This window comes from Sus scrofa, chromosome 11, assembly GCF_000003025.6.
Source record: "Sus scrofa isolate TJ Tabasco breed Duroc chromosome 11, Sscrofa11.1, whole genome shotgun sequence".
Classification (NCBI taxonomy): Eukaryota; Metazoa; Chordata; class Mammalia; order Artiodactyla; family Suidae; genus Sus; species Sus scrofa.
The window spans coordinates 66,959,337-66,980,567 of NC_010453.5; the positions used below are offsets into that span (position 1 = coordinate 66,959,337).

General features: G+C 43.7%; 1 protein-coding gene and 1 pseudogene across 1 annotated transcript; both read left to right on the forward strand.

Annotated features, from left to right (window-relative positions):
- LOC100520762 lies at positions 1,904–2,339 on the forward strand (annotated as a pseudogene).
- On the forward strand, positions 7,902–8,360 carry LOC100520401 (CDGSH iron-sulfur domain-containing protein 1). Its single transcript, XM_003131057.3, has one exon. It carries the CDS (start codon positions 7,902–7,904, stop codon positions 8,220–8,222), a length of 321 nt encoding a protein of 106 aa, XP_003131105.1. The 3' UTR covers positions 8,223–8,360.

A 21,231-nucleotide genomic window follows, 5' to 3' on the forward strand; every position in this document is an offset into this window, starting at 1 on the left:
AAGATTAATTGACTGTAGGTGTGTAAGTTTATTTCTGGGCTCTCTATTCTGTTCCCTTGATCCTTAATGTCTGTTTTTGTACCAGTACCACACTGTTTTGATTATTGTAGCTTTGTAGCATTGTCTGAAGTCTGGGAAAGTTCTGCTTCCTCTTTTGTTTTTTCCCCTCAGAACTTCTTTGGCAGAGTTCCCATTGTGGCGCACTGGTTAACAAATCCAACTGGGAACCATGAGGTTGCAGGGTTCAGTCCCTTGCCTTGCTCAGTGGGTTAAGGATCTGGCATTGCCATGAGCTGTGATGTGGGTTGGATCCTGCATTGCTATGGCTGTGGCATAAGCCGGCAGCTACAGCTCTGACTCGACCCCCTAGCCTGGGAACCTCCAAATGCCGCAGGAGCAGCCCTAGAAAAAAAAGGGAAAAAGACAAAAAAAAAAAAAAAAAAAGAACTTCTTTGGCCATTCTGGGTCTTTTATGGTTCCATATAAATTTTTTGATTATTTGTTCTAGTTCTGTGAAAAATGTCATAGGTAATTTGATAATTATTGCATTAAATCTGTGGATTTCTTTGGGTAGAATGGATATTTTAACAATATTAATTCTTCCAATCCAGGAGCATGTGATATCTTTCCATTTCTTTGAATTCTCTTTAATTTCCTTTATTAATATTTTATAATTCTCAGCATATAAGTCTTTCACCTCCTTGGTCAGATTTATTCCTAGGTATTTGGAGTGGGGAGGTGACTTTAAAAGGTATTGGTTTTTTTACATTCCCTTTCTGATATTTCATTGTTCATAAATTCAACTGATTTCTGGATGTTGATCTTGTATACTACAACTTTCCTGAAGTCCTTTATCTGATCTAGCAGTTTCCTTTTCAGATCTAGCAGTTTCTGGCATCCTTAGGGTTTTCTATGTATAGTACAATATCATCTGCACGTAGCAACAATTTTACCTCTTCTCTTCCAAATTGGATCCCTCTTGGGGGTAGAAATCACCACCTCCTTGTGCTTAGGCCAGAAAGCAAGTCTTCGAAGAGCCAGAAGTGGCACATGTCCCTAGAAGCTCTGTTCCAGCTCATGTAATTCTCACCCAAAGTTTGGGAGCGTCTAAGAGTCCTGAAATTTACCTGGAGGCCAAAGTGCTAGAAGTGAGCCCTTTTCCCTTAAGTTCTAAAACTGCTTTCAGCCTAGGCCAGGCCTCTGGCTCTTTCTTGAGTTAGAATTCCAAGAGCAACCATGGCTCACAGTTGCCCCAGCCCCACACCCACCCTCAGCTATTCTAAAGGGAGGTCCTGGGAAGAAGCATGGGTGAGACCCCATGGACAGTGTGGAAAAACCATATTTTGCACTCAGCCCTAGAACCGCAATCTGCAAGAGTGGGATCCAGAGGGAGGTCAGGGGGCTGGGAAAGGAGAGACTTCTAGGAAAACTGGGAGATGGAACTGGGAAACATCTACACAAGTGTCTGGACAATGGCATCCATGGAGCCACTGTGGGGCTCATCAGAGCTCCAGACCATCTATCTGGACTGCTGTCCTGCTCTATAACTACTCTGCCTATGATGGTGGGCAATTATATAGCTTGGTATCTGCTGCCTCATCTGTAAAACAGAGATAACCCTTCTGAAGGTTGTACTGAAAATAAAAACTTCATCAAAGAACCTAGCAGATCTCACCGGTTCATCACCCTCCATGAATGATCGTTTCTGGGATAATGCATATCTCTTCCGTCCCCCTGAACAACGAGCCAGAGGGAAAATGGCAAGTAACCTAATACCCAAGTAGAGGGAAGTAGCTAAGTGAATTGTACTGTGCCAAACACAGTGGGCTGGTAAGAAGCCATGTTAAAAGGTGAGTATGGACAGAAGGGCAGAAGGGGTGGTCTTTTCCAAAGAGCCCATGAGATGGCAGAAGTAGAGCAGAAGATGAAGCAGACCTTCCACAAGTTCACCTGCTGTGGTGTGGACCTCAACCAGCTGCTGGACACTTCCTTCAAGCAGCTGACGCAGCTGTATAGCCCGTGGCAGCAGTGGAGCCTGAAGCAAGGCCTGCAGAGGAAGCAGCACTCACTGTTGAAGTACCTGTGCAGAGCCAAGAAGGAGGTGCCACCCTTGGTGAAGCCCGAGGTAGGGAAGATGGACCTGCATGACGTGATCATCCTGCCGGAAATGGTGGGCACCATGGTGGGCATCTGTAAGGGCAAGACCTTCAGCCAGGGGGAGATGGAGCCTGAGATGATCTGACACCACCTGGGAGAGTTCTCCATCACCTACAAGCCCGTGAAGCAGACCGCCTGGCATCCTTGCCACCTACTCCTCCTGCTTCATCCCGTTCAAATAGCCTGCTGGCCAACAAAGGCACAGACTTCTCTTAAAAAAAAAAAGGTATGAAGATCATAACTAACCTTAAAATGATTAGTGTAAAATGACAGAACATTCTAGATTTACTCCAAGTGTAATTATATAAATATAGAGGCTGCACTGAGAAGACTTACAGAAAAATCAAAATAGAGTAGTAAGGTTATGAATTTTTTGTAAATATGGTGTTCAACATTGTTAGTCATTACAGAAATGCAAATTTAAACCACACTGAGATACCCTTATATACCCACCATGACACCTGAAATTAAAGGGCAGATAAAACCAAGTTTTGAAAAGAAGATACTGGAATTCTCATACATTACTATGGAAGGAAAAATTCTTCTACTTGTTTGGAAACCATTTGGCTTTATCTACCCAGCTAAATAGAGCTATGCCCTATGACTTGGTATTTTCATTCCTGGCTATAAATCTGACAGAAATTAGTACTAGACGCCAAGCTTAAGAACATTCATGGCAGCATTGTTCAAAATAGTCCCCAAGACAGAAACAGCCCAAGGGTCCTTCTACAGGAGAAAGAATAAATAAATGTATATTCATGCAGTGGAATACCACACAGCAATGTAAAAGAATAAATTACTGCTACACACAAGGATGAATATCACAGACCTAATGCTCGGCAAAAGTCAGAATCCCATTAATGTGAAGTTTAAAGACAGGAAACACTAATCTATGGGGATACAGAGCAGCCTGAAGTATGATTATTAAAGGGCTCTGGGGTTATCGATTGGGAGGGAGCATAAGAAAGTCTTTGGGAGTTCCCATTGTGGTGCAGTGGAAACGAATCCAACTAGGAACCATGAGGTTGCAGGTTCGATCCCTGGCCTTGCTCAGTGGGTTAAGGATCCAGCATCGCCTTGAGCTGTGGTGTAGGTCACAGATGCAGCTTGGATCCTGGGTTGCTGTGGCTGTGGTGTAGGCTGGCAGCTGTAGCTCTGATTAGACCCCTAGCCTGGGAACCTCCATATGGCATGGGTGTGGCCCTAAAAAAAAAGCAAAAAAGAAAGTCTTTGGTATGCTGGAAATATTCCAAACAATCCAGATGGTGGTTACACAGATATGTAAAATTCATTGAGCTAATCACTAGATTGTATACTTTGGTGTTATATAAATTAAACCTCAATTTTATTTTTTTTTAATTTTTTTGTCTTTTTTTTTTTTTTCCTAGGGCCGCACCCATGACTTGTGGAGGTTTCCAGGCTATGGGTCTAATAGGAGCTACAGCTGCCGGACTACACCACAGCCACAGCCACGCCTGATCGAGCCACGTCTGCGACCTTAACCCACTGAGCAAGGCCAGGGATCAAATCTGCAACCTCATGGTTCCTAGTTGGATTCGTTAACCACTGAGTCACGAGGGGAACTCCAAGCTCAATTTTATTTTGTTTTATTTTATTTTATTTTTTTCTTTTTGCATTTTCCAGGGCCACATCCACGGCATATGGAGGTTCCCAGGCTAGGGGTCGAATGGGAGCTGTAGCCACCAGCCTACACCAGAGCCACAGCAACGTGGGATCCAAGCCTCGTCTGCAACCTACACCACAGCTCACGGCAACGCCAGATCCCCAACCCACTGAGCAAGGCCACGGACAGAATCCACAACTTCATAGTTCCTAGTTGATTCATTAACCACTGCGCCACAACAGGAACTCCCCAAGCTCAATTTTAAAAAACAGAAAATTGCTAGCATCATTAAGGTTTTTTTTAAATTGAATCAAACAAAAATTTAAGATAAAATCTGCTTGACTTTCTCTCTTATCTCTTTTTCCTTGATTTTTTTTTTTTAGTTTGGAGAATTACCTGATGTTCTCAGTGGAAATACATTCCTACAACAAAAACAGTTGGCCATTTTAAAAATATTATGCAAAGCATAATGCAGTTAAATTTATTTTTGATCTTTATTTTTTAACATTGGACAGACAGTCTTTCGTTCTCCAGTTCCTTCTGAGCTATAGTTTGTCTGCTTGTAAAAAGAATGAGAATTTTCTCTGCCTCATTTGAGCCCTAAAAATTTGTGAACAAAATCCTGCTAGCACTCAAAAACATTTGGATGTTGGGAGAATATTTAGAATATGTGATGGGACGTTCCAGTCCAGGCTAACCTATGCACGAGGCGTGTTGGCAGATTTCTTTATGGTAAATGAGATTCCCTTTGTTGCAAACATCTCCCCTTTAACTGCTGACTTTTGAGTATATACTCTATGATGAAATGTAAATTCCGACAAGTTTGTGACAGTTTAGTGTAAGTCGCGGATATACCTGTACTAGACTCTGAAACTTTGCTTCTTCTGGAGTAAAATGCATGTTGAATGGAAAGAGAGACGTTGAATTCCAACTTGTAGCTTATCTGGGCAGTTTGGCTGGCTTCGTAGATGGGACAAGAGGCTCATCTACAGAATTGTAGAAGTCCTTTCCCTGTGTACTGAGGACTTGTCTTGTTTTTTTGTTTGTTTTTCTTTCTTTCTCTGTCTCTCTCTCTTTTTTTTTTTTTTTAGGGCCACACCCACAGCACAAGGAAGTTCCCAGGCCAGGGGTCAAACTGGAGCGGCAGCTGCCAGCCACAGCCACAGCAGTGCAGGATCCAGACCAAGTCTGCAACCTATACCACAGTTCATGGCAATGCCGGATCCTTAACCCACTGAGCAAGGCCAGGGATTGAACCTGCGTCCTCCTGGATACTAGTCAGCTGAGCCTCGAAGGGAACTCCAGGACTTGCCCTTTCAAGGTCAACCCTGAATGTTCTTGGATCCCAGAAGCTCCTTCAGAATCCACTTGCAACATCTCCCTGACCTCCTTCCCCTGCAGGGAGGGGGAAGGGAGGGAAGCTTGTCTTCTGCAGCTATGTGATGGTTGGGGCACCCCCTGACGGCAGTGACCTCCCCCATTCCTACTTATCATGAACTAGGAAAGTTCCAGAACAATGTCTTTCCCCCATCCCTTTAACAAATTCGCCTCACTTCACATCATCCGTCTACAGCATAAAGAACACAGCTACCACCAGCTTTGCTAATGAATTGTGTTTTCCCCATTAGGGAAGAGACAACCAAGGGAGCTTCTCCGTCCTGCGGGGCAGGCAGGGGCTCGTGTTCCCCAGCCTCCCTCCCATAGTTTTCTAGCCAGCATCCTTCAGGTCTAGAAATCTCCATCCCTTCCTCTGCTCACCGCTGTTGCTTCCCATGTTATGGGCCTTCAGCCCATTCACCATATGAGCTAAAGGTGGAATAATAACATTGAGAATTCCACACTGATGAGCCAGCAAAAGGGATCTCGGCCTGTGCGCTTTGGGAACAAGCATTGCTTTTATGGGTTACCATGAATCTATCAGTACTGAGCTAATTAAGAATTTCCAAAGTTAAAAAAAAAAAAAATCAGATCTTTCAGTAACTATGACCACAACCAAAAACGTCAGACCACCAGCCTAAGAGACGAGTATCAATCAATCATACTGATGATTTTCCACCTGCAGAAGCCGCACCCGCACATTAAAAAAAAAAAACAAAAAAGTCTGGAAGTGGAAACAAATGGAAACAAATCTGACTAGGAACCATGAGGTAGCAGGTTCAATCCCTGGCCTCGCTCAGTGGATTAATGATCTGGCATTGCCAAGAGCTGTGGTGTAGGTCGTAGACACGGCTCAGATCTGGCGTTTGTGGCTGTGGCCGTGGCTGGCAGCTGTAGCTCCTATTCGACCCCTAGCCTGGGAACCTCCATATGCCATAGGTACAGACCTAAAAAACAAAACAAATAAAGCCTGAGCTGCAAATGCAGTTTGTACATTACCTGTATCTGTGGGCTTTTTCCTTAGACACCACCTGGGCAGCTGATCTATTTCCCTATCAGAAGCCATGACATGAGGCTCTATGTGATGTTTTTCTACATCTGTAGGTTTGAAAAGAAACAGTTTTGAAAACCTGCCCCTCAGCACCTGGATTGCCCCAGAAATTTCCCAAATCGCAAAAGCCAAATCTGTTTTCTTCTACGATTAGAGTGTCTCATTTACCCTTCTAGGAGAAAGTGTAATAAAAACTGGAGAATTTGGTTCAGAGAATATATAATAAACACTTAAAACAATCCTATAATACTAGTTTCTATGAAAAGCGTATCAGGCCTAAGCTTATATATATTATAGATAGATTTATATATACAGCATAGTGCCCCAACTTTTATTCTCTTCTGTCTTTTTATTAGTAGATTAATAAAATGTTGGGTAAGAGCAATAGGAGTTCCTGCTGTGGTTTGGGGTTAAGGATTGGCATTGCGTCTGAGGCAGCTCAGATTCAATCCCTGGCCCAGGAATTCCCATATGCCACAGCTGTGGCCAAAGAAGAAAAGAGAGAGAGGGGGAGAGCATCAGAGCTAAAACGGAGACAAAAGATCACAGTCTTTTAGTGTAATTACTTACAGAATCCTGAGGATAAATTTAACAGTACAGCTAACATCATACTTTCATTCAACAGGGGACAAAAAGGTCTGATGCTGTCTTTATAGCTTATTAAAATATTCATATTCATTTTTGGGGGAGTTCCCGTCATGGCAAAGCAGAAGTGAATCTGACGAGTATCCCTGAGGATGCAGCTTCAATCCCCGGCCTAGCTCAGTGGGTTAAGGGGCCAGCATTGCCATGAGCTGTGGTGTAGCTTGCAGACGCAGCTCAGATCTGGCATTGCTGTGGTTGTGGTGTAGGCCAGCGGCTCTCTCTCTGATTCGACCCTTAGCCTGGGAACTTCCACATGCTGCAGGTGTGGCCCTAAAAATAAATAAATAAAATTTTTTTCAGAGTTCCCACTGTGGTGCAGTGGGTTAAGAACCTGGCATAGTGTCCAAGAGGATGCAGGTTCGATCCCTGGCCACATTCAGTGAGTTAGGGATCCGGCATTGCTTGCTGCAAGCTGCTGTGTGGGTGGCAGATGTGGATTGGATCCCGCGTTGCTCTGGCTGTGGTATAGGCTGGCAGCTACAGCTCCGATTCAACCCTTATATGCGGAAGAATATGGAATTAAGAAAAAAAGAGTTTACTGCGGTAGGAAAACTCAATATTGCAGTCATGTTACATGTGTTGAATTCTAGACAGACACATTTAGGCTGCCCTTGAGGGGCCAGATTTATTTCTGTAAGAATAATCTGGAAAACTCCTGTTCTCATCGTGGCTCAGCCCGTAACGAACCCGACAAGGGAGTATCCATGAGGATGAGGGTTCCATCCCTGGCCTCACTCAGTGGGTTAGGGACCCAGCATTGCCCTGAGCTGTGGTGTAAGTTGCAGATGTGGCTTGAATCCCGCGTTGCTGTGGCTTGAATCCTGCATTGCTGTGATATAGGCCAAAGGCTGCAGCTCTGATTCCACCCCTAGCCTGGGAACTTCCATATCCCACGGATGCAACCCTAAAAAGAAAAACAAAAAAGAAAACAAAAAGTATGGGAGTTGGTGCCCTTAGGACCATCGCTTGTCGCCTCTTGACTCCCGCTGTCCACGCAAGCCGGTTTGTGCTCAGCGTCCTCTGTGCATCCTTGCAAGTGATGATGCCATGAGTACGACTTCCAGCCTACGAGTTGAGTGGGTCGAAGCGGATACCATTGCTGCTGGGACAGCTGCAGCTGGTTATCTAGCTTACAAAAGATTTTATGTTAAAGATCATCGCAACAAATCTATGGTAAACCCTCACATCCAGAAAGACAACTCCACGGTAGTACATGCTTTTGACAGGGAGGATTTGGGAGATAAAGCTGTGTACTGCCACTGTTGGAGGTCCAAGAAGTTCCCACTCTGTGCTGGATCGCACATAAAACACAACGAAGAAACTGGCGACAACGTGGGACCTCTGATCGTTAAGAAAAAAGACACTTAAATGGACACTTTGGATGCTGCAAACCAACTTGTCATGATGTTTCCCGATTGTTCAATTAGAATGGTTCACTTCCCCTGGGTTCTAGATGTGGTACATTGCAAACTACAGCTTTCGCGTTCAAGGCATTCGCCTTACTTGTTGAACCATCATGGTGCACATTTTGTTTACACGCAAAAAAAAGGAAAAAGTAAAAACCAACCTCATGGTCCTTGGGTTATTTTGGTCTTATAAGGATCCGTTTCTTTACATCTAAAAATGATAACATTGGAATATAGTTGTATGGTGACGTTAATGTATTAAATTATTCTCATAAAAGAAAACGAGTATGGAAGCCAATGAGCCCTGCTAAAATAAGGCTCCCAGCTCCACCCTGTGCTCACATCTACATCAGATATCACTCTCCCTCCTCTGGGATTATCTCAGCACTACACGTGGTGAATGGCTTAGTCATTCCCGATCCATGGTTTTAAGACCTAAGATTCAGCGTCATACTAGCCTGAGTCTTAGTCACAAATGCCAAAGTGTCAGTGGCTTCTCAAAGCAAAAGTTTCCTTCCTATGTGCAAAATGTCTAATGCCACGGTCCTCCTCGGAGTGGTGACTCGACGAAGGCTGCCTCCTTCTGTGACTCCTCTCTGTCAACGTGGTCACCACCAAAGGGAAGTTGATTATGAAAACCTAGACTTGTTTGTAACTGCCTTGGACCAAAGTGACGAAAGTCCCTTTTGCTCATGGCCCATTGGCCTCATCTAGACCCCTGGCCCCCAAATCCATTACAAGGGAGGCTGAGAATTAGGGGAGTCCATGGAGTGTTTGGTGATTCTACCAAAGATTGTTGACCCTACTATATGATTGAATTTAAAATTGTGAACCAGGGACGCAGCCATAAAAAAAAAGAATGAAATAATGCCATTTGCATCAACATGGTTGGGCTGAGTATCATACTAAGTGAAGTTAGTGAAAGTGAAAGACAAACATTATATGATATCACTAATAAGTGGCATCTTAGAAAAAAGGATGTTAAATGAACTTGTTTGCAGAACAGAAATAGACTTTGAAAAACTTACGGTTACCAAAGTGGACAGGTGGAGGGGTGGGAGGGATGGACTGGGGGTTTGGGACGGGCATGTGCACACTGTGGGATATGGAATGATTGGCCAATGGGGACCTGCTATAAAGCACAGCGAACTCTTTCCAATAGTCTGTGATAATCTATATGGGAAAAGAATCTGAAAGAGAATGGCTGTGTCTACATGTATAACTGAATCCCTTTGTTGTACAGCAGAAATTATCACAAGCTTATAAATTAACTGTACTTCAATACAACTTTAAAAAAATCAGGAGACAAGTTAAGGAATGCCACTATGTCCAGAGATGGCTGTACCAACAAGGTACCTGACAGGGATGTAACATTTCATTGCATCCCTGCATCATGAGCGCCGCCATTTTCACATAAAATAAGATCTAAGTTTATGCAATTTGTTTGTGACTGTTCACAAGGAAGGCAAATCCTACGTGCTTTCTACTTCATGTAAGGCAATGAGGTATGGTGACTTGGCTTTGGAACAAAGTTCTTAAAATAATATATCAGGCTCATCTGTTGAGGCCGTCCCTTCTGCCACAGCTTGCTATTGCCCAGTTCGCTACCTCTTATAATAGCAACCAGCTTTGAGCCAAAATAAACCCTCTAGTTGTTCTTCAGAACACCCCATCTGCCTCATCCTTCAACACCAGGGCTGCTTCCAGAGCTCTTAGTGGTCATGGCAGTGCATACTATACAGCAATTGTCACGTGGAATCATTCTATCCAGGCGAAAAAAGATATGCTCATTTCATCACTGTTGCAAGAATGCTTGAATTTTTTACTTCCACCCAGCAGTTTTCCTCATATCCCTAGCTTAAAGGTCACCTCTGGGGTGGTAAACAAAAATTCTCTAAAAACATTCCTTTGGGATCCAAATAATAGCAGAAGGGAGACGTTACAAAAAAACAAAACCAAAAAGATGTTTTACATCTTTTAACACATGTATTTATTCTATTTATATGCATGTAGTAATTATTTCATTATAGCCCTTTCCTTAACTCACTAGGGAGAAAAAAGGAAAAGTCGTATTTTTGTAAATTATCTTTTTATAATGTACGATTCTGGTAACTCCAAAAAGAAAGAGGTTATAAAAGTCACATTGCTGTTCTCCCAATATTAGAAACATTTTGAAATATAGAGGTGAAAACATAATCAGAGAATGGCATGAAGTCAGCCCTCTTTCCTCTTACTAATTATTATTATTCTAGAATCTCTCCCTTGTGTTTTATGACGGCATCACATTCAAATCAAAGACCTAGGGCTGGGACATACGACCAGCTGACAAAGGTACCAAAGAGAAGTATTCCCTTCTTGAAATTTTTGCAATCATTAAGAAATGGTTCCTTGGAATCACAGATAAGTGAAAACACACACACACACACACACACACACACACACACACACACACCCATTTCACATGTCTACCCTACAAAAGATGTCAACATGTCTACATGTTTTCTTTTTACTTGATTCATTCACTGTTCAGATGGCTTTTGGATGTGAACTGTAGAAAACTGAATCCACATTGTCTTAAACAATAGGGAAGCTAATTGACATGTACTAAGTCTGGAGCAGTGCCTCACAAAACCATTTGTGGTGAAGGACAGTTTTTGGTGGTATATTGTTTATTTTTTCCAATCCTGTGCAGATTGCTACATGGACCTAAGACTTGCACACAGTTGGCACCACTTGCAGCCCATCTCTTGGTTGGACAGCGTTCACACTGGTCAACTACACAAGTTCATTGGTCACGCCTTTAAATGTCATGGCAGTGTCAAAGCACTGCAAGTTTCTAAACACTCTCCACTTCTGTGTTTACGGCATCGTAGAATGTAACAAGCAGATCACCCTACATTTCGAGTGGCCTTGGTCAGGGATCAGGGAGGCATCAGCGTGATTCTTACTCCGTTGCTCTGCTCTGACATCCTCTAGGTTGCCTTCCTCTCTATTCCTGCCATCTTTGGGGCTGGTCAGGTCATGGATGCGATGGGTCCAGTCCATATAGACACCATCCAGAAGGGAGAAAGGGTTCTTTCAAAGCTATACCAAAAAGATGGCATTCTCAGAGTTCCCACTGTGGTGCAATGGGTTAAGGATCTATCATTGCTGTAGCTTCGGCTCAGATTCCATCCCTAGCCCAGGAACTTTCATATGCTGTGGGTGCTGCCAAAAAAAAGATGGAGTTCTCTTGTGGAATAGCAGGTTAACCCACATTATCACGGCAGCAGTTCAGGTCCCTGCTATTGTGAGGGTTCAATCCCTGGCCTGGGAATTTCCATATGCAGTAGGCACAGCCAAGAAAAAAAAAAAAAAAAAAAAAAAAGCTATCCCAAAAAAACAAAGATCTCTCCCAGGAGGCCCTAACACACTTTGCACACATCTCATTGCCCTTAGCTGAGTGACATGTTATGTCTGTTCCTGGACCTAACAGACAAGGAAGATGGGATTATTCTTGGAAAAATTAGACTCACTCCTGGAGCTGGGGTGGGGTTCCATTCCTTGGGGCACATGGTTTGCACAGGAGAAACAGTCTTAGGATTAAAATTGGGTTTGTGTGGTGAAGGAGGGAGGGAGACATGGATGCTAGGTGGGCAATCACTATGTTGGAATTATTTGAGCTACACTGTCTGCATAATCAATAGTCAAGTGAAAGGCATAATTAAATGGTCATTAATTGAGTAGCTATGTATTGAGCTTGGGCTTGCAGAGAGCCTGGTTTGTCCTAAAACTCCAAACACCTGGGGAAGGGACTTTGTTGACTCAGCTTTCTCTAAACACCTGTTGCCAAGAGAAAGGATTTCATGGAACAAATCCAGCTGCTTAAGAGGTGTTTGGAGTTCTCTTGTGGTGCAGTGGGTTAAGGATCTGGCATCACTGCAGTGGCTCAGGTGGTTGCTGTGGTGAGGGCTGGATCCCTGGCCCAGGAACTTCTGCATGCTGCAGGTGAGGCCAAAAAAATAAATAAATAAAGTAGAGTCTAAGAAAACGTCACAACCAAGAGGCGTCTAAAGAGACATGACGAATATACTGTGGTACTCTAGATGTAATTATAGAGCAGAAAAATTTTGCTAGATAAAAACAGGAAATCTAAATAAACTATGGACTCCAAAAAGTGGCATAGGGGTTACCTGAAGCTAGAGAGGGATGGGAGTTATTGTTTAAGGGGTACAGGATTTCATTTTTGGATGATGAAAAAGTTCTAGAGATGAACAGTCGCAATGGTTGCCCAATGATGTGAATACACTTAACGCCAGTGCACTGCAGACCTAAAACTGGTTAAAATGGGAAATTTTATGTTGCACAGATTTTACCAAAATAAGAGTAATCATAACAGTGTGATATGTGTTTTAATGGTGGGATTACTCAGCTTAGCAATAGGTTTCGTTTTGGGGGTTTGAGGTTTGTTTGTTTTATTTTAATGGCCATATCTGCAGCATATGGGAGTTCCTGGGTGAGGGGTCACATTGGAGCTTCAGCTGCCAGCCTACATCGCAGCCTCAGCCACACCAGATCCGAGCTGCATCTGCAACCTGCACCACAGCAACACCAGACCCTTTAGCCCACTGAGCGAGGCCAGGGATTGAACCCGCATCCTCGTGGATACTAGTCAGATTCTTAACCCACAAGCCACAACGGGCACTGGCAGCAGTAGGTGTTGTAAGTGTTGGATGTGTTGTCTGTTCCCAGGGAACTCCAGCGTATGTTGAGCATTAATATTAGCGTAGTGTAATTCTAAGTGAAGGCTCAGGAGGTGTTGGTTAGTCAAGAACAGGGAAGCTTTCCAAAAAAGTGTAACTTGCAATCTTTCTAGAAGAAAGAGGCATATTTGGCTGAGAGGACCTGTTGGTGGAGAAAGGCAACATTTGATCCAACAACCCTCTGGGAAGAGCCAGGCTTCTAACTGATTTTGGATTTGATCTGCTTGAGTTGGATTCAAGCAGAGAGTGTGGTTGACGATGTGTGACCAGCCTTGTGGTTGCCACCACCCACCCACACCTTTGGAAAAACACTTCCCTGAATTAGCCAGATTTGAGAAAGCCATCTGTGTCTTGTCGGGACCCTCACTGATGCATGGAATCAAATTATAAGCCACCAAATTTGGATTCAGCCTTGGACAAAATTAAAAAGGAAACGATAGGTGACGTGAAATTTGTTGAGGAGCCGTTGGAAGAAAGAATATGTTGACATATCATTTGCAAACTCAAAATGTTGCTGATAAAATGAGAGGACAGAGAGAATAGATACAGGTCAGCCTTTCAGAGCAAAGAACAGGATGGAAAAGACAGGAAAGCATGTCTGGAAGGGCAGAGGGAAGCTACATTCCACAAGAAAAACACTACAGAAAGATTGTGAGTTGTGTCACTTGTGATACTTTCCTCTGTGAGAAATGTAGACCCAATTATTAAAAAATTTAAAAAGGGATTTATGGGCATTCCCATTGTGGCTCAGCGGTAACGAACCCAACTAGTATCCATGACGATGTGGGTTTGATCCCTGGCCTCACTCAGTGGGTCAAGGATCCAGCATTGCTGTGAGCCAAGGTATAAGACACAGACGTGGCTCAGAGCCCATGTTGCTGTGGCTGTGTCATAGGCTAGCAGCTGCAGCTCCAATTCGACCCCTAGCCTAGGGACTTACATATGCCATGGGTGCAGCCCTAAAAGAGCAAAAAAGGGAGGGATGGATTTATTATTTTACTGCAAGTCCAGAAAAAAAGGTATTTTCATGGCTAGGTAAATCCCTGATTCCATTATGTCCTCAAAAGCCAGGAGCTTTCCATCTCACTGGCACAAGAGCAAGGTCTCTCTGGGCCACAAGGTGGCTGCAGATATTCCAGGTATAACACACCAACCTAACAAATCTAGTCAAGAAAAAGTGTTCTGGAGTTCCCTTGTGGCTCAGTGGGTTAAGGATCCAGCATTGTCACTGATGTGGCAAAGGTTTAAACGCTGCACCAGGAATTTCTGCATGCTGTGGGTATGCCCCCCCCCAAAAAAAGAGTGTTTTGTCCCCAGAGTTTTCTGCTTTTAGTGAGGAAAATCTTTCCCAAACTCTTCATATCCATACAAGATACCCTTGTGTCTCATTAGCCAGAATTCAAGCCTATACAATTCTTTAGCAGAGTAATTAGGACTGTTACTTAAATTCATCATGGTTGACCTTCGGGATTGGGAGGGAGCCACAGAGTCAAGGCTCCGTCAGCAAAGAAAAGGGTGAGAATTTCTGATGACTCTTATCCAACAAGCTTATCGCAAGAAAGGATAATATAACATTGGTTCCTCAAAAGAGAGAATTTCTTGTAGCTTCTCCCACCTTCCCCCAAGAGATCCCCAAAGTCAAGATAAAACATTTTAGTGAGAGGAAGACGGGAAATTTCTCTTCTTCTCTGCATCCCTGCATTTAAGAAAGTGCATTGGGGGCTTTTTACTTAATCTTCTCCTGCTTTGACTCATTCGTTCACCAAATATTTGTTGAGAACTTACTATGTGTCCATCTTTGGGGATAGAACAAAAAATAAGACAAAGCCCCTGCATTCTGGAAGCTCACAAGTGACATCGGGAGAGTGACCATGGAAAATACTCTGTGTTATGGAAGAAGGACAGGTGACTACAGTCAAAGAATGGGCAAAGGTGGGCAGGAGCATTGGCTGTAAACTTAGTGAAGCCCAGGAGCCGGTTGCTTGATGGCTTATTTCAGCTTCTGACTTTAAAAGGAAGCTGCAAAGACCTTTCTAGGGTAAGAAGGTGGCAGGGAAGCAGGTCAAAACTTCTTTAGAAGTTTAGATGTTGTGTTCTCGACGGAAACCCTCCCTGAGCTGGATCTCAGGGACCTGAGTGGAATGGCAATGACCCATGCAAGACTCACAACAAGGCAGAGAGGGGCACAGCAGGACATCCCAGCCAAGGGACAGCACGGGAACAAAAGCTCAGAGTGAGACTCCCAGAGCCAAATGCACACACCTGTGAGATCCACCTCCCTTGGAGTAGAAATGTGTGGTGACGGAAGAGAGTGAAATGGGATCTAGAATTACTTCCCATGTAATGAGTTCCCAAATGAACAGTGCTAATGATGACCTGACTGTGACGAGGACGATGGTCAAGAGGAGGATGACAATGACTCTGATTGATGACCACGGTCACTTCCAAAGACTGGTAGGTGAGTGTACGTCTTCCCTTAGAGTGCCACCTATAAGAATTTGGGAAAGACCTGATCCTTTTGTCGCTTGACCCATACACCCTGCAAACCTCTTCAGCGCTTTTCCAGCAGGATGTTATTCAGTACACAGGATGTTATTAAATAAAGCTAAGGATTTGCAGTTGGATTTTCAACCATACCAACAGGAGCATGACCATCCTGTTCGAAAGGCTCCCGCTTCAGAAACTTGCACCACCACCCCCAAGTTAATGAGCTTTTCTATACAGAGTTTCTTCCAGTGTGTAATTACTGGCCTGGCTTTATATTATTTTAGGATAGTGTCAGCAGCTAATTGTGGTACAGTCTGAATGCTCTGAAATGAGCTCGGCTGAGTAGCAGAAGAGCTCAGCAAATTTAGGGCTGTGTGTGCATCATTTTTCAAGCCTATTGTTTAGCAGGACACTGAACATGGCAGATTAATGGCGGAGTCTAATTCAAAGGGCAAGCGGTCATGGAACCCGACCTGCCTCCCATTTCACTTTGAACTTCCTAAACTGCTCATTCCTTGGTTCCTACTTGCTACCCTCAACTCACATTGGACATTTGAGTTGCCCTAAATGCATGGGGAAGCCTGGGGTCCTGGCAGTGCTGCAGGTTCCTTAACAGAAGCATTTATACCCTACTTCCGGTTTCCATTAAAGGGAGGGAACTCCTTTTCATCTCCCCCCCTCCAGAGGCACAAATAAAGGGAGAGGAGTTCCCTGGTGGTGCAGCAGGTTAAGGACCCAACGTTGTCACTGCTGTTGTCACTGTGGCTTGGGTTGCTGCTGTGATTTGGGTTTAGCCCCTGACCCAGGAACTTCCACATGCCTTGGGTGTGGCCAAAACAAATAAATAAATAAATAAAGGAAAATTTTTCTGGCATCTTTTTTTTTCTTGCTTTCGTTTTTGGCTGCCCTGTGGCATATGGAGTTCCAGGGCCAGGGATCAGATCTGAACCACAGTTGCAACCTACACTGCAGCTGTGGCATTGTTGGATCCTTTAACTCACTTTGTGGGATTGGGCATTGAACCTGCATCCTGGCACTGCAGAGATGCAGGATCCTGTTGCATCACAGCAGGAACTCCTTCTGGCCTCATTTTTCTCCCTTTGTATACTATTCCCTGGAGTATAGGAGCACACTATCTGCTGGATGAGTTTGGGAAAAAGAATGAAGATTACTGCCAGCCGGGAGTTCCCATTGTGGCTCAGTGGAAATGACCCCAGCTAGGACCCACGAGACTGTGGGTTCGATCCCTGGCCTCACTCAGTGGGTTAAGGATCTCATGTTGTTATGAGCTGTGGTGTAGGCCATGGCCGCAGCTTGGATCTCACATTGCTGTGGGCTGTGGCATAGGCCGGCAGCCGTGGCTCCAATTTGACCCCTAGCCTGGGGACCTCCACATGCCACAGGTGCTGCCAGCCGCCACCATCCCTCACTCTTTCTGTTACTGCAGTTCCTGGGATATAGATAGCTTTTCTCTTCCAGGAGATAGGCACCTCGCCCCTGCAGTGCAGGCCTGCACTGACTATGGGCAAGGTGTGTTGCCCCAACAGTTTTCCCAACAAGTAAGAAAATAAGGTAAATTCCACATTTTTATTTAACCAAAAGCTGTAACATAACTATAGTGAGAGGATGGGGGGAGAGGACACAGTGCGACAAAGGTAAATACTAACCCGTATGGGGAATTAATATGTCGTGTCCTGTCCTACATTTTTGTGCTGTATGGATATCAAAAATGTAGGACAGGCTAAATGCCAGAAGAAAACCACTCTCTTAAGTGGCTGCCAGTGGGGAGAAGAACCAGGAAGAGCAGGGAACTGTGGATGTGTGAGTGCTCAGGCTGCCATAATGAAATACCACTTAAACAGCTGAAATGCATTTTCTCACTGTTCTTTTTTTTGGTCTTTTTAGGGCTACACCTATGGCATATGGAGGTTCCCAGGCTAGGGGTCAAATTGGAGCTACAGCTGCCGGCCTATACCGTAGCCACAGCAATGCCTGATCCTTAACCCACTGAGCGAGGCCAGGGATCAAACCCACATCCTCATGGATACTATTCACATTCGTTACCATGGAGCCACAATGGGAACTCCAATTTTCTCACAGTTCTGGAAGCTGGGAACTTCCAGATCAAGGTGCCAGCCAATGCAGGCCCTGGCGAGGCTCTCTGCCTGGCTTTTGAAGGCCACCTTCCCACCAGGTCTTCGCTTGACACAAGGGGAGAGAGAAGACCTTGGAGAGAAGACACTAAGATTAGTGTCATAAGGGCACTAATCTTATCAGATCAGGGCCCTTCCCTTATGACCTCATGTAACCTTAATTCCTTCTTTAAAGGCCCTATTGCCAAATGCAGTCAGCCTAGAGATTAGCACATCAACATATACATTCTCAGACCTTAGCAGAGGATTTTTATGTTTTGTTGGCAAATCTTAAAAAAAAAAAAAGAGTCCCTCTTCAACCTAAATCAAAATACCTTAAAAAAACAAAAATGGAGTTCCTGTTGTGGCTCAGTGGAAATGAATCTGACTAGTGTCCATGAGGACGTAGGTTCGATCCCTGGCCTCGCTCAGTGGGTCAAGGATCCAGCATTGCCGTGAGCTGGGGGATAGGTCGCAGATACAACTCGGATCCCATGTTGCTGTGACTGTGGAGTAGGCTGGCAGCTGCAGCTCTGATTTGACCCCAGCTAGAGAACGTTCATATGCTGCACATGCGACCCTATAAAGACAAAAAAATAAAAAGAGTCTCCAATCCTAGCTTTATACAAGTTCCAGTCTGCCTCCTCTAATTCAGCTAGACACAAGGGTGGAAAGTCGGAGAGATGGGAAAGGACTTTGATGGCAGAGTTTAGCTGTCCATTGTAAAGGTTTCGGTTTTATTTGGGCATAATTGGAAGGCTATAGAACATTTGGGTTTAGATGATTCCAGATTACCTAACTTGTAATCTTGAAGGAAATGGGTTCCTAACTGTCTAAGATACCTCTGGTAAAGAATTCGCTGATACAAACACTGATAGACTCTTAAAAATTTGAAAATGCACATACTCTACAATCATGAAATTCCATTTCCAGTATATAACATAGCGAAGCCATGACACATTCGCAGAAGGGAACCCACAGAGATGTTCATTGCAGTATTGTTTATAATGGCAAGACTGTCAAAGCAATAGGAAAATCAATGCACTTAATAAGATATAGTCACTGTACAGCACAGCTGCTAAAAACAATGAGCCAGATGTCTCTGTGTGACTACAGATATGTTTAAAAAACAAAGTTGAGATGGAAAAAAATCTCCATGTAGCTCAAAATGCATTTTATATTGTCTCTCGTAAAAATCGAAAGAATAACCTACTCACAAAGCAATTTCATATATCAGTTGCAGATATATAAATACATGAAAAGATAACAAATATTCTCCTGATAGTGATGGTGGGAGCAAGAAGAGGACACGAGGTCAAATGTCCCCTAAGTTTTTTTTTTTTCCCCAGAGATTTTGGTCATTTGAGGTATTTATTTAGTTCTATTTTTAGTTTGCTTATTATTATTTATTTCTCTTTTAAATGATTTTTATTTTTTATATCTGGTTTACAGTGTTCTGTCACCCATTAATATTTAATTTCGTTAAAAAAACAAAATGACAAATAGATCAAAAATATTCCATGTTCACTCCAGGTGGTTAGACACTACGGCTTTTTATACTATTCTTTCTACCCTTCTATCCATGTCGGAAATAGCTCATCTATTCTACAGCAATTACTTGGAGCAAAAGGAAAGTTATTTTGCATATTTATGGCCATCTGAGATGATTTTGCCTTGAGGAGATAAAATCTTGTTTTGGACTCTAGAAGAAGATTAAAAACGTTTTCCTGCCTTTTGGGGGAGTAAAACAGGCCTCTTAGAGTTCATATGAGGCCTCTGTGCCTTTGGATCTTTGCAATTGCCTCCCGATAAAACGCTTCAACCTCGGAGGCAGGGTCGATACTGCTTTCATTATTTCACACGAAGGGGTCTGTTCACACAGTCCTTCAACCTACATCCAATCAATTATTTTAAAAGAAAAAAGCATCTCCACCCCTGAGATACCCTGTGGCCTGAGAACTAGAAAGTTTAAACCAAAATATTGATTTAAGCTTAGAATCTACTGATTTCCTTTAGCCGGGGTTGGGGGAACAGGGCTGGTGCCTGGATGAGAACTAGTCTCATTGGTGGTGCAGACTAGAAATAAGAAAATAAAGTTAGGAGTGCGTGGTATGGCTCAGTGGAAACAAATCTGACTGGTGTCCATGAGGACGCAGGTTCAATCCCTGGCCTCACTCAGTGGGTTAAGGATCCAGCAAGTTGCCCTGAGCAGTGGCGTAGGTTGCAGACGAGGCTCAGACAGGGTGTGGCTGTGGCTGTGGCATGGGCCAGAGGCTACAGCTCTGATTCCACCCCAGCCTGGGAACTTCCATATGCGCAGGTGCCGCCCTAAAAAAAAAAAAAAAGTTAATTCCATTTTCACCACAACATAATCATCAGGTGCCTCCTGCTGGTGCCTGGGGGAGAGGTGTGTAGTGGGGGGATGGGGTGGGCCCATTTCTTCCACCTAATGGGCATTTAGGCAAATCTCAGAATTTGGAGGTTTGTGTGGCGCCTTCGGAACACGTATCCAATTCCAGCTCGTATTGATGTAACAAATCTGACCTCACGTTCCCTTAGCTTATCGCAGCCACATTTCTGTCAGATCTTAAATTTCTTGTTGCTGAATTTCCCACCCCCAGGCCTGCCCTCCAAGGAGAAATTGATCTCTGTCCTATCACCCCCACCCTTAAGTCCTGGCTGGCCTCCAGGCTCAGCAAAAGGAGGAAAAAAAAAAAAGAAAAAAACCGCAAGCGTCTTGGTGTCAGAACCCAGGAGAGGGGCGGGTCCAGGGCTTTCTCTTCATTGCTGGGGTGCCCTCTGGGATGTTGTGCAAGCCCTCTTGGGGTGAGCTCCCATGTCAGGCAGATGCAGGGATCTCTCTGCCCACCTGTGGAGCAAAGAATCCTCCCCAGAACCCATTGTTGCTGCCAGTCTTGGCCATCCGCAGCGATGCCCATTTTAAAACTTACCAGTGGGGCAGGGAAGGGGTATAAATTATGATTTTGTTATTAACATATACACACTACTATATATAAAATAGATAGCCAGCATGGACCTCTGTATAGCACAGGGAAGTAGAGTCAATATCGTGTTACAACCTACAAGGAAAAAAAAACTAATGTGTATATATATATATATATATATATATGAATTACTTTGTTGTACACTTGAAACTAACACACAGCATTGTAAATCAACACTTTAATAAAAAAAGTGTTTTAGGATTTCCTGTCGTGGCTCAGCGTTGTTACATATGCGGCTTAGAGGCAGCATTGCTGTGGCTGTGGCGTAGGCTGACAGCTGCAGCTCCCATTGGACCCCTAGCCTGGGAACTTCTATATACCACACACGCAGCCCTAAAACAAAAAAATAAAAATTTTTAATAAAAAAAAAATAAAATGACTAGCAGGCAAAGACCTACTGTATAGCACAGGGAACGAAAGTCAATATCTTGTAATAACCTATGGTGAAAAAGAACATATATATGTATATGCATATAGATAGATGAACATATACATATATATGTATATATGTGTGTGTACATATGTTTGTATATATGTATACGTGTGTGTGTATACATACACAGATATTTCACTTTACTGTACACCTGAAACTAACACATTTAAAT